At 33.6% G+C, this 16820-nt stretch overlaps 2 protein-coding genes across 7 annotated transcripts; one reads left to right on the top strand and one right to left on the bottom strand.

Moving 5' to 3' along the window:
• Window positions 1-171: 171 nt before the first annotated feature.
• LOC132067754 (uncharacterized) lies at window positions 172-4744 on the bottom strand. Of its 6 annotated transcripts, none has more exons than XM_059461059.1 (8): window positions 4332-4741; window positions 2272-2352; window positions 2114-2173; window positions 1872-1915; window positions 1055-1097; window positions 889-960; window positions 696-797; window positions 172-573 (listed from the first exon to the last, which is right to left on the bottom strand). In XM_059461059.1, the coding sequence occupies exons 1-8, from the start codon at window positions 4689-4691 to the stop codon at window positions 454-456; spliced, it is 882 nt and encodes a 293-aa protein (XP_059317042.1). In that variant the 5' UTR covers window positions 4692-4741; the 3' UTR covers window positions 172-453. The 6 variants fall into 6 exon arrangements, with proteins under 6 accessions (XP_059317042.1, XP_059317047.1, XP_059317045.1 ...); XM_059461064.1 differs by having other exon boundaries at window positions 2272-2357; window positions 4332-4471; XM_059461062.1 differs by lacking the exon at window positions 696-797 and having other exon boundaries at window positions 4332-4744.
• A 9677-nt stretch (window positions 4745-14421) lies between these two features.
• On the top strand, window positions 14422-15867 carry LOC132067753 (uncharacterized). The gene is made up of 2 exons (XM_059461057.1): window positions 14422-14893; window positions 14927-15867. Exons 1-2 carry the CDS (start codon window positions 14542-14544, stop codon window positions 15754-15756), a joined length of 1182 nt encoding a protein of 393 aa, XP_059317040.1. The 5' UTR covers window positions 14422-14541; the 3' UTR covers window positions 15757-15867.
• Window positions 15868-16820: the final 953 nt, after the last annotated feature.

Genomic DNA, 16820 nt, shown 5'->3' with positions numbered 1-16820 from the left:
TGCTTTCCCAAAGCTATTACATCTTGCACAACAATTATAGATGTTAAAATTTTCAATTAGAGGAATTTTCATAGGAGATTGGAGAAACTTCAAAATCGTGATAAGTTAAAAGTTCTTAGCAATCCTTTCAAAGAGCCAACAGGGATTTTCTAAGGGGAAATATTGAAAAACTACACAAAAGAATATTATCTTCCACCAGATGGAAATTTCAATGCAGTAGATACTGTCCAAAATGTATTACAAATACATTTACAAGTAAACTGAACAATTAAATTTTTGTGGCTGACCATGTATTCCTTGAAACAATATAAATGAACTTGATTGGTAATCCACATTGTCAATCTTGTATCAATGATGATCAAAGTAATTTTGTATTAACCATCGCGGTGGTGTAGTATCTGAGCAAAGTCCCATTTCTACCATGTCTAGAATGAGAGTGCTCTTTTTACCGGTTTATATTGCTACGGCTAACCACCTTGGCAGTCTCAAATTAGCTTTCATGCCGAATTTGGTTAGAAAAATGGCGTAGAGAAGATGCAGCAAGGACACGAAGAACGCACAATTTATCAAAAGCTGCAAGACCAGGAAGCAAAATAGTAAAAAGATGAAACATCAGCCTGCTACTTGTCAAGCGGAAAAAAGTCACTTTCTTGCCAAATTGAACCGTTGAATAGATAAGAAGAAATTACACGCACCAGAGTCCCGAATAAGGTATATATAAAATTCATAGATGGAACAATCTGACTGCCTAACGAAGTGAGGATGTACGAGAGAGTAGCATGAATATTTACGGTGATCTATAAGCAAAGAACAAATACATGAGTGATCATTTCATTTGTAAAGACTAACTGAACAATTGGGAAGAAGGTCAGTGAAGTTATAACTTACCAGAGCAAGGATGTTTTCTCCTATTAAAAATGAGGTTAATACAACATATCCGAGAGCACCCACAGCTCGAGCCTGCAGATCAAAATAGATGCCCCTTGTTGGAATTGCTCGTGATTGAGTATAAATACACTCAAAGAGGGAAAGCAGTGGAAGAGAGAGAACATACAAGAGCGCACAAGAAGATTGAGGCACCCCAACTTGTTCTCACCCTGACAAGATCAGAAATAAAACACCATGCAATCATTAAACTAATCAAACAGCAGCAAAATTTTATGTGAAGGGTGCAGAATGCGTGTCCAGTGCATATCTTTCTTTATAGTAAACACCAGAACATCTCAGCACAAAAGTCAGTGAACTGCTATAATCATCTATGCACACGACGAAGACCTATAGTCTTTTTGGTACTTTAAGGATGTAAAATGGAATAATAACTGCAATCATTTTTTTCTCTTTGGCGACGGTTGTGTTAGGGAAGTTTGTGCCCACCTCGACCATTCCACCATGTAGTTGCTAGCTCCCACCAACACAAGTATCTTATAACTCTGCCCACCAAGGCTTAGTCAAAGATAGGAAAGAGATTGCCTAGTGTTTGTTCGCACAGTTCTCCTCCCACTTTATTGACCACTAAGCCACACCCTTGGGTGCTCACTAACTGTACATTTCTTTTGTAATGGAAAGCATCCTCTCGGCACGTTTTCAATCTTTTCCTTCCATTTCGCTTTGGGGGTTCTGGCTCCCCGAACAAAGAATAGGATTAGCGCGATATAAGTTTGGGAAGATTGCAGTGCCATGCTTGTTCATTATTTGTTACTTAGTCCGTGCTTTTTGTTTTGGGGGGTATTTCGGGGGGTGGGGGGAGGTGTTTCCAATGAGGGGTTGCAACCAAGATATAAACTCTTTGAAGACTGTCAAAACGGACACTCATTACAATGACTTGAGAAAAAGCATTCAGGTATAGAGTCGCAAAACGAATAACAACATACCTCCACAAGGAACCCATCGTGAAGCCAAGTAAACCATGCATTAACTGAATCAAGAGGAGAAAAAGTGTAGCTACTTTAGTAACAACATCGCCTAACCGTGAATATTACATTTGTGAACATAAAGTATTGAAGCAGAAGAACAGCCACCAAAGATAACAAGTATCATAATAAAGCAATAATGAAAATTTGATATCTCACTAGCCAATATTTATGTCTTTTATGGTTTATAAGATAGCGCTCACCATATAATTTAATGCTTTCACTGGGCCAGACAAGACAAACAATAGCACAACAGTTGCCACCTAATAAGATGCGATAAATGGCCGTTAGAGAAAGTAGATGAACAAGCGTCTAGGAACAAGTAAACGTTCAACCTATGGAGTATGTGGGGGGGACAAACCATGGTTTTTCTGCCAGCTGCAACGCCCCATCTCATCGAGGATATAACAATTGGCAATGCGAAGAAACATCCGAAGTAATTCTGTGCTACATGCAAAGCCAAAGTTCCTTTAGGAGATCAAAACCACCAGCAGAAAAATGATCAATAATACAAGGCCAGCTCATAGAAACTATGCAAGATATGATACAAATACTATGAGTTAATGCAGTCTTTCAGTTAACATCAAACAAAATCATAAACCAAAGTTGGATTGCCTGCAAAAATAAAGAAAGATCAACCTAAATAACCCTCAGTTGATGGTTCTTTCGCTGCTGTTTCCCAAGTTCCTCCCAACCACCAACAGAGCCAAGTATAGGTAGTAAGTGATTAACGCTTTTGGAACAGTTAAAGAAACAAAAGCTCAACTATTTTTTTTTTTTTTTGAGAAGGTAACATAAAAGCTCAACTATTTATACCATTATCTGGAAAAAGAAAAAAAAGCATGACTAATCAAGTCACATAAGCTTGGATGTCGGCAGCAGACAGGGTGGAGCTAACTTCTAAGTTATAGGTTCACGTGAGCCCAATAGCTTTTACCTAAATCCTATATATGTATTAAGAATTCCACTAAACTTCTATATATATTTGACTGCGAACCCAATTATTATTGTATATTAACTTAGAGGTTGTCGTAGGTACCCATAAACTTCAAATCCTGGATCCGCCCCTGGCAGCAGATGTATCTAGTTCATGACCCTAGTGATATCAAAGCAACAGTTAAATTCTATCAAACAGTTTTTGACCAAGATTAGTTCCACTCTTACTAGTAACACACCTGGCTATAGAAGTCAAATACTACTTTACAAGATGAAGGACTTCCCTTATTGCACAATAGAAACATTAACAAATTCAATACTTCATAAACTATTAACTGGCAATAACCAATCAATTTTAAAAAATAATAAAATTGTCCGACTAATACTACAAAGTTCCACTCTATAACAAAATTTAACACTCTTGTTCTTCTCCAAAATTCTGCACTTAAAAAACCAGCAATATTCTTGCTTTCCTAACCAAAGTTTCTCACAATTTGGTTAGTGCCAAGATTCAAAAAGCTTGTCATATCTACTACAACTACTTTGCTTCAATCGCATAGCATTCTCCCGAAGGAGAGGGAGAAAATATCGCATTTAGGAAAGCATTATTTATCATGCTTGAAGCCTAAATTTATTTTTGTTCTTCAGCAATATTTCCTACATTTTACCATATAGACTTCCCTTACTTATTGCACAACAGAATCATTTAACAAATTCAATAATTCATAAACTAAATACTACTCCCTCCATCCAAATATAAGTGTCTTAGTTTCCTTTTTGGTCTTGTCCCACAAAAGAGTGTCTCTTTCTATATTTAGTAAGTTTTCCAATTCTAACATTCTACATGACAAGTTTAAGACCACATGATTTAACAACCTCAAGACTCAAAAGTCTTCCTTTGTCTCCGTGCCAAATCAAGCTAAGACACTTCGGGGTCATTTGGTATTATGAATTAAGGAAAACTAGTCCTGGGATAAGAACTTAGTACCATCATATCCCTTGTTTGGTTACTAATCCTGGAATAAGTTATCCGGGATTAAAAATAATATTGGGATAAGTTATTCCAGGCAGGACTAGTTATCTCAGGATAAAATAATCAAAATGACAAATATAGCCCTGAGGTCCCTCAAAACCATTTTCTACTAAATAAGGTAAAGGGTATTTTTGTAAAGAAATAACTTTTTCTTTAAAAATTATATAATGTACGTTACTTTTTAATACAACAAATCAAACAATCAATTAGAAATAATATCTCGATAACTAATCCCAACATAAATAACTTCGGTAAAACTAATCCCAACAAACTAATCCCATCATAACTTGTCTTTGAAAGCAAAATGACATCCTTCCAACTCTATTACCTAATGCAAGATTAATCAAATTAAATTCACCCCCCAACCACAACATCATTTTTTTTTTTTAAAGAAGCAAAAGCATTTTCTCCATAACCCCATCAAATTTCCATATTTCAAGAACCATAATTACCTCAATAGCAAGAGAATTGCTTAACAAATAAGCTAAACCTGAGACAGCAGCAAACATAGCACTCTCTACTAATCTCAAAGTATCCTTATAAACAACCCCATCTGCTGCTAAGTACTCATATTCTTCTGAATCTTCCTCTTTGGTACTCCAAGTTTGGGTTTTTACAGTTGAGTCTCTCACATTTTTTTGCTTAGAATTTTCAAGAGAATAATGAAGAGATAAAGAATTTTTTTTTGGTTTGTTGGTATGAAAAAAGAGAAAGTGGGGTGGTGAGAAAGATGATGAATTTTCAGTAATTGAAGAGAATTTGTTATGGTAATAATGGTTGTGTTGGTGATGATGAAGTTTGAGGATATTCATGGTGGAGAAAAATAGAAATTCTTGTTAGTTTTGTGGTGTTTTGTGGATATTAAGGTTACTGTTTTGGATAGGGGTGTTTATGGTTGGCCCATGGTGTTCCTTTAATTAGCCCATAAGTTTGATTTGATTTGCCCATGTACGTATCCAAATAGCCCAACAATCAATCAAGATTTAGGACTTAAAAGAGCATTCCCACAAATGCCCCTATTAACACTTTTCGCGCGACATTACTTTAAATTATATCACACAAGTTATGGAAGGCAAAACTTTCAAACTCCACAAAAAAAAAGACTTATGGCCGCGGATGATGTGCCGCGGATTTGTGACACATTCGACGCTTTTTTACTATGGATTTTGGGTGTTCTCAAGTAAGTCCGGTTCATTTTAATGTGTTTTGTTATGTTTTAGGAAGGCGATGGCCCAAAAACAAAAATAAAGAAAAAAAGGAAAAAATTGCCTAGGGATGAAGATTCGACGGACCATCCTTTGGAGCGTCGATAAGTTGAATTTTCCAGTGATGGCCTAAGTTGAAAAGGACAAAGGACGGAGCCATCGACGTTTCGTCGTTTGTCTCATCAAATAGACTTGTCCATCAGAAGAGAGAAAGACGGAAGAATCGACGGAGCGTCAAACTGGTCGACGACATCGTCGAACGGACCATCAAATCGAAGAACTAAAACGAAGGAATCGGCTCGTCGAACCGATTGACAAAGTGCGTTTGCCAATTGCTGATGTGCGTTTTTTGGAGCCTATTTAAAGAACATTTTAGGTTTTTGTTATTATCAGATTTTTCTCCAACATTTAACATTTTTCCATTGGTGGTTGAGCATTGAATACACCACTTTTGAGCTTAAAGACAAAAAGATTCCATTCCCACCATCTTTATTACACTTTGTAAGCTTTATGTTTCCATTATTGCTTACTACTTTTGTGACCAACATGTGTGAGTAGTTTCTTTAATCAAAGTTACGACCCAAACGATGATGGTGTTATGTAATGGTATCTAACATTGTGTGTGTGTATATATATATATATATATATATATATATATATATATATATATATATATATATATATATATATAAGGGTTGTGATGTGTTGTATTATTTCTCATATTCATTGTTAGTTATTGGTTGCAAACACTTACTTATGCACAAACCCTAGTTTTATTTGGAAAGATGAACTAGGGTTTGAGTTGAAATAATATAACAAGGACTCGGGGCGCTAACCCTCGTTTAATGAACTCACTTAGGGATAAGTTGAGTTCTACTTGGCATAGTTAATCAGTTGTACTTGTAAGGAAAATCATGAAAAGAAATACTTTCTAACTATTGAAAAATATTAGGAAGTGCATTAGAGATTAAGTGCATACATAACCACCACCCATTAGATATATATCATATTGATACCCATAGCATAGCATCTAATCACAGCGGGAACACGACTTTGGTTCTTCTAATCCAAGCAATTTTCAAATACTCCAAATTAGAGAATACAAACTAAAATCCTTTTTCTACCCTAGTCGGAATAGAATTAAAGACTTTAGAGATTAGTAACATATATAATTAGTACTTATTTCTCTTGGATTCGACCCCAACCTAGTTTTATATTTGACACCGATCGCCTTACACCATAATTTAGGTGTAATTTGAGCGTATCGGCGAGCGAACTTAATTTCTAGAAAGCTTAGGCCGAGCAAAACAAAAGTTCAATTTTCAAAGATAAACGTTATAGAACTTATACCGAGCGAAGCAGGTCTGAATATTTTCATTAAGTGTTGAGTTTTTACAGTTGAAGCTCTCTCTCTTTTTTTTTTTTGTAAAAAAAAAAAAATTGTCAAGAGAATAATGAAGAGTTAAAGGAATTTTTTTTGGTTTGTGGGTATGAAAAAGTAGGAAGTGGGGTGCTGAGAAAGATATTGAATTTCTAGAAATTGAAGTGAATTTGCTATGGTAATAGTTGTGTTGGTGATGATGAAGTTTGAGGAGATTCATGGTGGAGTCAAAGGGAAATTCTTGTTAGTTTGTGGTATTTTATGGATATTTAAAAGGTTACTGTTTTGGATAGTGGTGTTTATGGGCTTTGGACTTTTAATTGGCCCATAAGTTTGATTTGACTAGCCCATGGACCAATGCATATCCCAAAGAACTCAACAATCAGGATTTAGGACTTAATAGAGAGGGCAAGTGTACTGATGATCGATTTTGAGATCACCATTTAAACCACAGTTGCGGTATATAAAACAGTAAGTTTAGCCATTTCAGGATCAACTTTAGTCATACAGAATTGAAGTTGTAAGCATGTTGGCAGCAAACTTCCAATAGTTTTTCCTGAAGTTTGGGTTGACTAGGCCAAACTTCCGATGATTGATCCTTAAGTTTGGCTTGATGAAGCCAAACTTTAAATATGTATGTTTAAAGTTTTAGACATGTTTTCGAAACTAAAGTAGTTTTTCTGAAGTTTGAACTATCAATCTTCATCTCCAATGTTTTCAAATTTTTCCCAACTTGATTTAAGCTCAATTTTTGTATCCGAAATTCAAGACCACTTCTTTAAGCTTCGTAACAACATGGATTTTAATGACTACGAATGCAAACCTTTTTCCAAGGATGGTTACATATTAAATGACATTGTGCAAATTTTCGACTTAAAAGGCCCATGATATTCCGCTATTAGATTTAAGGCCCATAACTTTTGATTAGATTAGCCCATGCACCAAATGCAAAATAACTCAATAATCAGGATTTAGGACTTAATAAAAAGGTTAAGTGTACTGATAGCCGATTTTGGGATCACCATTTAAATCATAGCTGCTGTGTATATAAATTTGTAAGTTTAGCTGTTTCGGAATCGACTAACAGACAAACGCTATTGAAATTGTAAAAAGTGGCATTAGAATAATATATGCAATTTACCGTGGCCATTAGTTTGACAACGGGAGAAGAAATTAAGGTGAGACATCCAGGTGCGGTGGACCTAACAAAATGTGTATATTTTGTACGATAAGCGTGTGATAATTAAAGTGCAAGCTGTCATTAGTGTTCTTAATCATTACCAAATGAAGGTACATTTCTTAATGCCAATGAACCTTTTTCTAATTAATTGTAAAGTTAAACATCGAGTCTTGTGTTAAACAATACCCCAATTTAACTTTAAATACAATCTTCAAAATTCATGAAAACCACTAACATAAACATACTACTAAGAATTTTAATATATAATAGTATATTATTACATCCACCACCACCATACCAAAAAGTGGATGCCAACTTATTTTATAATTAACCTTAGTTGAGATAGGAAATCTTCAAAATTCATGAAAATCACAAACATAAACATATTGAGATCTTTAAACCATCAGATATACAATACTGAATTTAATTACGGGTTCGAGCCGTGGAATCAACCACTGATGCACGTTAGACTGCCTGCATCACACTCCTTGAAATGCTGTCCCCCAAGACCTTGCGTGAACGCAGAACGCCAACTTATTTTATAACCTAAGTTAAGATAAGCAATCTTCAAAATTCATGAAAATCGCAAATAAAATAGGAGCTCAGAATTTAACTTAGACTACTTCTATATTCATAGAGTATTTTGCTATATCACCATACCGACAAAGAATGTCAACTAAGAAAATTGATAATTTCCTAGCTATAGAAACATTAACACTAGTCTTGACTCCACCAATGGCTCCGTATGCAAATGAATAATACTCTTTAGGGTCGTTTGGTTACGGAAAACAAATTATTCCGGAATTATAATGATGAGATTATAATATAGAGACAAAATAATCATAGGATTGTAATATTAAATACGTGTTTGGTTTAAATTGAAAAAATTAGAACAAACTTTTGTTTTCAATTTTGACCCTGACTTTCTTAAAATATATTATTTGGGAGAAAAGCGTTGAAGAAGTAGAGGCGATTTTAGGTATAAAATTTGGGTCACGTGAATACATGGTCACTTGACTAAACTCGGAATATTATGTGTATAATTCTGAATATATATATCTAATACTAACTGAAGAAACACATGATCAAACCAGGCTGAGTGGAGCATTGGTTAGGGATTGTGTTTATTTCTTCAAGGTCTCAAGATTGAACCTTAGCTCCTGCACGTTTTATGCTTTTTTTTTTCTTTTTCTTTCTAAAGCAGTCTTTTAACTTTCATTTTTATATTATTCTAAATTGTTTTTCTTCTATAATTCTATATACCCAAAAGTAAAAAAACGTATTTCTTTTTTATATTACATCTAATGACTTTTCCCCCCTTTATTTCTAATTACTCAAGTCCCAAAAGGCAAAAGAAATGAAAAAAACCCATAGGCGCTAAGCGGCAACGAACCAAAGGTAAAAGAAAATAAAAAAACCTCACAGCTAATGGTGAACCCATCCTTTTGAAATCCCGAATTCGCCTATGTGAAGAAGAACATTTTATCCTGGTATTAATAATCCCAAGCTTTTTATTCCCACATAGAGCGTGGTACAAAAGTAATGCTACAAGTGTAGTATAAACAATCCCAGAATTAAAAAGTGTACCAAACACGGATAAAATAATGCCACAGTGCATCCCAGGATTATAACTCTTTCTTGTCTTCTTTTTCTTTCCAAGTGAGTGGGGAAATATGTATTACTCTCTAAACACTTTATCTACCTATAAAACTTATGGATTGGAGGAAGGAAAAGGGTTGAGTAAGTGAAGATAAGTGAGGGTTGGAACAAAATCAAATGATTAAAACCTACTTTGGAAGTTAGGATTTGGAAAAGGACAAATCTTAAAAACAATTTTTTCTCTTTTGTTATTGTGATAACAATGATACACTTGGAATTGGGCGTGCAATTAGTCTGCATCTTTGCTATAATAGAAAAACAGGGAACGTGCTATAGTGCATGTAATGTGGCATGCCTTTAGGCGCTGTGCTATAAAAATGGGCGTTTTTATATATTCTTAGCCTATGTTATGTGCGTCTCCCCTCGAGTGTGCGTTTTTGCCATTTCTAGAAAAACAGCACTTGCTTGTATTCAAAGATAGTACACGCATGTGTGTATTTGTAGGGTCATAAGTGGAGCGGAATCAAAATTTTCACAAAAAAAAGTAAAATCGAAAGAAATTAAAATGATTCAAATAAAAAGAAGTAAAATCAGAATGAAGTTAAGACGATTCAACATTTACTATATACTGAGGCGAATCTAGGATTTTTAGAACATGGGTGTACTACTAAGAAAGGGAGAAAAAAATGCATTAAGCGAAAATTGATCTTTGTTCCTCTTGGTAACTAACTAAGCTTTTAACCAAGTGCTCCGTTAAGCATTCTTGTAGCATGAGTGCCATCAGATAATATTAATACTAGAAAATATATACATAAAATACCTAGTTTTACAGAAAGACCATGAGTTCACGTGCCCCAAAATTTACACATATAATCGCTACTGACTATATACACATAAAAATAATTTTAACACCGTACAATGTAATTTTTTTATTTATTAATGGAGTTCGGATAAATCCCTGCGCTCCCAAAATCCGCTCCTTACCGAAAGGCAAGCATGGCTATTGTATAAACTAGCCTTTTAAAAGGTAGAGGCACATCATGAGTAGTTTTATAAGGCACAAAGAGTAAGCCCCACGAATTTATAAAATTTTAATGTTATGAAAAATAAAATACTAACATTTAAAGTTATATTAGATGTATAAGAATTATACATAACTTATTAAATTGAATAAAATACAAAAAAGTAATATTTTTTAACTATCTAGTCTAGTATTAATAATACATGCACAAAAATAATATTCTAAGTCACGAATTCTTAATTATAGAATAACATATTCTATAATTTCTTGTCAAATACTTATAGAGATGTAAAAAATTATTTTTATAATAGTGGTGTCCAGATTACCTTGCGTGCACCTTGATTGATCAACCAGACAATTCAAAGATAAATGTTATGGGACGTAAACGTATGAAGATGATTAAATCCATAAAGCACACATAAAGCGTAATAGTTAAACGAACAATAATTCAAGGTGTAAATTAAAGCAGGCATAAAATGACAGTCTAATCTGTCAAAGCGTTAACACCATGATATTTTACACCACCCCCCCCCCCCCCCACCCAAAACCAACAAAACCCAACTTTGCCTATTTTAAAAATAAATATTGGTACAAACCATGTGGTCAATTTTTCCTCTGATAATCGTAGGTTCAGTCGTGCACTCAATATTTCTCTATGCGAGTACCTTTTTTCTCCTAGCCTATGAGTTATAGATTGAACTTCACAATCTTGAACTTTTCTTGAGTTGGAACGTGTGAGGCCTTTCAAATCAATGCATGCATCTTTCTATAGTTTGATCAACTTTCCCATGACTACAAGCGTAGTAAAGTGAAAACACAATGGGAAGAAGAGACGCCATCAAGACTTGTACCGGGATGAATAGGATTTCTCCATTTTAAATTAGAGGGTTCGAGCTCGAATTTGAGTATAGAAAAAATCAAGATAAAGAGCAGTTTCCTCATAATAAGTTTTACGATGAGCATCGTGAGAAATAAATTCACCACTACGAGCACCGTGAGAAATAAAATTAAAGAAGACAATAGAAAGAAGAGACGTCTAAAGTGAAATGGGTGATCCATCACGACACGGCACGTAAATACATCAAAATGACTACACATTCCAACTTCAATTTATCATGTTGAGATAGTGGTGTATACTCAAATCAACATCCCTTGATTGAATGTCGCCATATTTTGCTAACATATCAATCTGATGAATCTAAATTAATTGAAAAAGTTATAGACACGTAACATTAAGCACTTAGATATAGTTAAATCCAAGAAGAAGAATCTAAAATTGTACTTAAAACTAAAACAACACATGCAAAAATAACAACCACATAGTCATATAGTATTAGTGTATGACATCGCAATCTGCAGAATGACATTGCAATCTGCAAACATAAGGTGATTGATCCTTGAAGCAGAAAAAAACAAACTAAAAAGTCTAAACACAGTGTATTTGATAATCTCAATCGATAAATCATGATGAGTGAGTTGGTAGAATTGATGTTAACAAGTCAGCTTGAAATAATTAAGCTTATAATTATCAGAAACATACTTTAGTCTAGGAATATTGAATAGTTTTAACTTCTAAGTCATACAAAGTAGGGTAATAGTAATTTTGGTCCTTTAATTATGGATAAATTTTGATTTTAGTCTCTCTAATATATATGATTAAGATATCTGACCTTCAATTAATTGAAACGTGTACTTTTGATCTATTTACTTGTGAAAATTCACAAATTTACCATAATTATCAATTATTCCACCACTTAATTATCTGCAACTCCATATTTGACAATAATATGTTCGGAGAATCAGTCCAAACATAACATGTTTGTGAATATTCATGAATTTGTGGTCAAATTTTGATGATCCGTCAAGATTTTGTCACAAATGCTAGCAATCCGTGCCAAGACAGATTTTACCCCTAAATTTGAGATTTTGATGATTCATTAGAATTTCACTACCTGATGCTAGTCCCAAATTTATTTTGCCGAACTTTTTTTATACGAGATTAAAAGATTAATAGTGATATATTGAAAGATCTTATTTGTATAAATGGCGTCAGCAATTTTAACGTTACAAGTAGCTAAGGTCCACTCCAAAATAAAAATGTCAAGCCGACACGTGCTATGGTGTACTCGAAATTGACTACAAGTCTAAGTGACTAAGACATTTTTCTCTAATATCTAATGTTTCATTATTGTAAAATTTTAAAGCAGTGGGGACAAAATCGAAATGGCTGTGCTAGCTCATGCCTCTCTGATTTGTTACTTTCAACTTTCACCCCCACTTGATAAAATTCCATATTTCACAATCTCAAATTTTTAGGTAAAACACACACACACACATATGTATATATTGTCACAATCAAGTTCATGGCACGTATTGTTCGCTTTACACCTAGATCCCGATAAATATTTTGAGCTACACCACATCAAGTTTCAAAAGCGCGATGTGAACTTAAGCTATGCTTTATAAAACTCTTTAATTTCCTTTCCAATTTCGATGTGAATTTGCCTAAATTGTCATGTGCATCTCATGTTCAGAAGTTTACTAGCCTAGAAGAAATTTATTCAAAATTCAATTTTATTTTTAAATTCAAAATTTTAGATTGACCTCTCAAAATCAAGATCGTCTCAAAACATAGGTAAAAACATAGGCAGACAATTGGAAAAATGGCATAGCATGACACCTTTGATGGATTGATTGATGTAATCCCCCCAAATCTTTAACTCTTACACTATTCTTTTTTTACATGGGATGATGACGCAAACAAAAGGTTAATTATTTGACATAATCAGGTAGATTCACTCACTACGTTTTTCTCAAGTTTCTTAATAGCGTTTTCCATTTATCTCTCTCTGTAGTTAGGAAAAAGAAAGTTGTATTTGATTGATAATCACATGAAAAATCCAATTCCTGATTTTTTTTTCTTCTAAATCAATACATTTGACATAATCAGATAGATTCACTCACTACGTTTTTCTCAAGTTTCTTAATAGCTTCATTTATCTTTCTCTGTAGTTAGGAAAAAGAAAGTTGTATTTGATTGATAATCATCCAATTCCTGATTTTTTTTCTTCTAAATCAATACATTTTCTCATGTTCTTTATTTCGTTTTGCATTTATCTTTGTCACTACTTAGAAAAATGTGAAGTGATTGATAATCACATGAAAAATCCATTCTTGATTTTTTTTTTCAAATGTAATACTATTTCTTCTCAATGAACTAGCATTTTTACTAAAATATTATGACATATTGGTATATAAGAAAGGTCAGTGTTTTTGTTTTGGAAAAAAATATTTTTATTACATCAGAGAAGAGAAGAAGGAAAGGGGAAGGGGATATATGCTACGTGCTATTGATGGGGTTGAACCTTCCACCTTAACCCTAGAAGACACGAAACTCACCAAGTGAGCTAGCCCTCAACTCAAGAAAAGTCATTCTGAAAAGTTAGACTGACCATAAAAACGTCGTCACACCAAAGTTTAAAATTCGAATAACTAAATAAATTTGAATTTTTAAAAGCTATGAATGCTATATTTTAATAATATGTCAAGTATTTTAAAAATGTTTTAGAATACAAACATTGTTACATGATAATAGTGTAACGAGTTTTACACTATTATCAATCCTTAATCAGAAATCTAAAGTTCGAGTCCTAGGAGTTGAATTACCGCTAAATCATGTGTGCGTGATTTGTGGCCTATCATGAGTCTGACTTGCGTTCTAAAACTATCTTTTTCTGGAGGATCGGAGCAAAGGTTGGGAATGCCTTATCCCAATATAAAATTTTCTAGCGCAAATTTAAATTAATGGAGCCTCAAAACATATACCTAACACACCATGTCCGAAACCCAAAATTATGAAGAATCCTACTTTCTTCATTTCATAATAAGTGGTGTATTTAACCTGGGCATACCTCATAAGAAATTTAACCATCTCCTAAAAAGTAAGAAGTGTTTTTAATAACTTACCCTTCATCAAATATCTTAAAAGATTTTTTGGTTACGTAAAATTTTGCTTATTCTATAGTAGGAGTAATAGACATAATGGTTTATTCATTAACACAACCCTCCCCCTCCCCCCTCCGCAACCCCAACCCCACCCCTACTTCACCCATAATTTTCTTTTTATAAACTAACGTAAATTGGACGACACTCACCTATAAACACCTATACACATACACCCTCAATTCCCTTGTCATTTTCAATTTCCTACACTTGAAAAATCTCTTCAAAAAAACAGTTCTTTTCATCCAAAAAAATAAAGAATTCCAAACAAGCCATGAAAGACAGAGGCAAATCAGCAGCTATGAAAACCATTTATGATGAAAACAACAAATTTTCAGATTTTAATTACTCTGTTTCATCAGATATGCTCTGTATGAAACACCCAAATTCATCTCCTATTGGCATTTGCTCATTTTGTCTGAAAGACAGATTGATGAATTTAGTTTATTCTGATCAATGTTTCTCTGATGATTATAATACTGATAGAAGTTCTTATTCTTCTTATAGAAATTCTTCTTCAGTTGAAGTTGGTAGTGTTGGGAGGATCTCTTTTCTGTTAGAAAATGAAAAACAGAGCAAAACAGAGCAAGTAGAAAATCAGAAACAGAGGAAAACAGAGCAAATAGGTAATGAAAAACAGGGGAAAACAGAGCAAATAGAAAATGAAAAACAGGGGAAAACAGAGCAAGTGATTTTGTTGAGGAGCAACAGCAACAGTGTAGAAATCAAGAAGAATCGTAACGGGTTTTGGAAAATCAAGAGATTATTCAAGAAAAATATAAAAATGGGTGATGAAAAAAGTGATATTTCAGTCCCGATAGGAGGAGTTTGTTCAAGATCAAGATCACTTTGCAGTTTCAGAAATGGTGATGATGGTGGAAGTGAAAATTATAGATTTTCAAGTGCAAAGATTTCTGATGTAACAGGTGGTTTGTTCTTTGATTATTCTGATAATATTGAGCAAAGAAAGTGTGAAAATAGTGGTGATTCCAAGAATCCGAGGGAAAAAATTCCTAATTCAGAACTATGTTGCTCGGACTCATGTCGGATTCTCAAAAAACGTGCTACTTTTGGAGGATCAGATGTGCATCAGGCTACGTTTTTGAAGAGTCCGAGCAATATAAATTCAGATAGGGGAAATTTTTTCCAAGGTAAAGAAAGTGATTTTACTACTACTACTACAATGGATGATGATGATGATTCAGGTTTCATAGATTTGAAACTTGATTTATCATCATCATTAATATCAGAGCCAAAATTAGAAGTTTTTTCTGGTAAAAGGTTAAGTAATTGTTCAGATTTTGGCTATGATTATGCAAATTCAATGGGGAATTTGAGAGGTGGATCTTGTAGAATGATGGATGAGTATGACAGAAGGATGAAAAGAGGTAATAGAGGAAAAGGAAACAAAGTGTGGAAATGGATTTTCAGGAAAAGTAGTACAAGCAAAAGGGATGAAATTAATAGTAATTTGATTATTAAGTCTTAATAATAATAATTTTTTTTTTGAAATAATCTTGTTTTGGTTATTTTTTGTTATGTGTAGCACAAGATTTGGTTACTTTGTTGTAGTAAGAAAAGTAAATATACAAACTTTACCGATTTCTCTGCTTTTATTTGCTTTGATTTACTTACCTTTTTCTTTTTTCTATATGGTTGATCCAATTCTATATGCTTTAGTTTTTTTTTTTTTTTTTTTTTTTTTTTTTTTTTTAAAGTGGATTTAAAATAATACACACACAAGAAAGTGGTCTCTCTCCTTTTCTTTTGCCAAGTATGTTTGTTGGTGCATATATTGAGCTTTTGATTTGAGCCTTGGGAATGAAAATTCTTGATAGGAGCACTTTCCCGCCTTACGTAGCGTGAATTTAGATAAGTCGACTCCAAAACATATACGAAACGCCAAAAAGTACATTTTATTTTAGTTTAATGTTCATTAAGTGCTGGGAGAAGCTAGAAGCAAATCAACAAGGTGTGCATCTAAGATATTTATTTCCTGTCTCCAATTCAACATAGAATTTTGATGGAGTATCTTTTACTTTTAATATTATATTTTGTATAAGAAAATGAAGAACTTTAATTACTTGAAAGTGAACTTAAATATATTATGTCACTCCTGTTAACTTGATCATCAATTTTGTCATTTTTTAATCTCACATTAGGAGTCATTTCTTGCACAATACACCTTCTGTTCTGAGAGAAGAGCCTTTATACAAAAGAAAACAAGAAACGAAAAGCAGTTTATTAGTACTTCAAGTTCTTTTAGGTTAATGGAGTATCGTTTACTATAGTAACTTATTTGTTGGAACTATTATTTACTCTATTTTTAAAAACTTTAGTGTTTCATCTCACCAAACCATTCCAACGATAACCATGTGGTGGAGTTGTAAGTACTCCTTCATCCTTTACGTCACAGGTTGCGGGTTTGAGTCTTAGGTATGAATCGCCTTTGATAAGGAGCGTTTTACGTCAAGTAAAAATTCACCGCATGAAACCGAACAAGTCAGGCACAACGCGGCTACTGGACACGAGATGAAAAATAGAAAAAATTAT

The sequence above is a fragment of the Lycium ferocissimum genome, chromosome 8, assembly GCF_029784015.1.
Source record: "Lycium ferocissimum isolate CSIRO_LF1 chromosome 8, AGI_CSIRO_Lferr_CH_V1, whole genome shotgun sequence".
Lineage (NCBI taxonomy): Eukaryota > Viridiplantae > Streptophyta > Magnoliopsida > Solanales > Solanaceae > Lycium > Lycium ferocissimum.
This window is presented reverse-complemented; position numbering and strand designations above follow the sequence as displayed.

Coding starts and splice junctions, on each gene's coding strand:
- LOC132067754 (XM_059461059.1), bottom strand. CDS start 4,691: ATGAATATCCTCAAACTTCATCATCACCAACACAACCATTATTACCAT. Junction 2,174..2,271: donor CAGCTGGCAGAAAAACCATG/GTTTGTCCCCCC, acceptor GCATCTTATTAG/GTGGCAACTGTTGTGCTATT. Junction 1,098..1,871: donor ACGATGGGTTCCTTGTGGAG/GTATGTTGTTAT, acceptor TGATCTTGTCAG/GGTGAGAACAAGTTGGGGTG.
- LOC132067753 (XM_059461057.1), top strand. CDS start 14,542: ATGAAAGACAGAGGCAAATCAGCAGCTATGAAAACCATTTATGATGAA. Junction 14,894..14,926: donor GAGGAAAACAGAGCAAATAG/GTAATGAAAAAC, acceptor CAGAGCAAATAG/AAAATGAAAAACAGGGGAAA.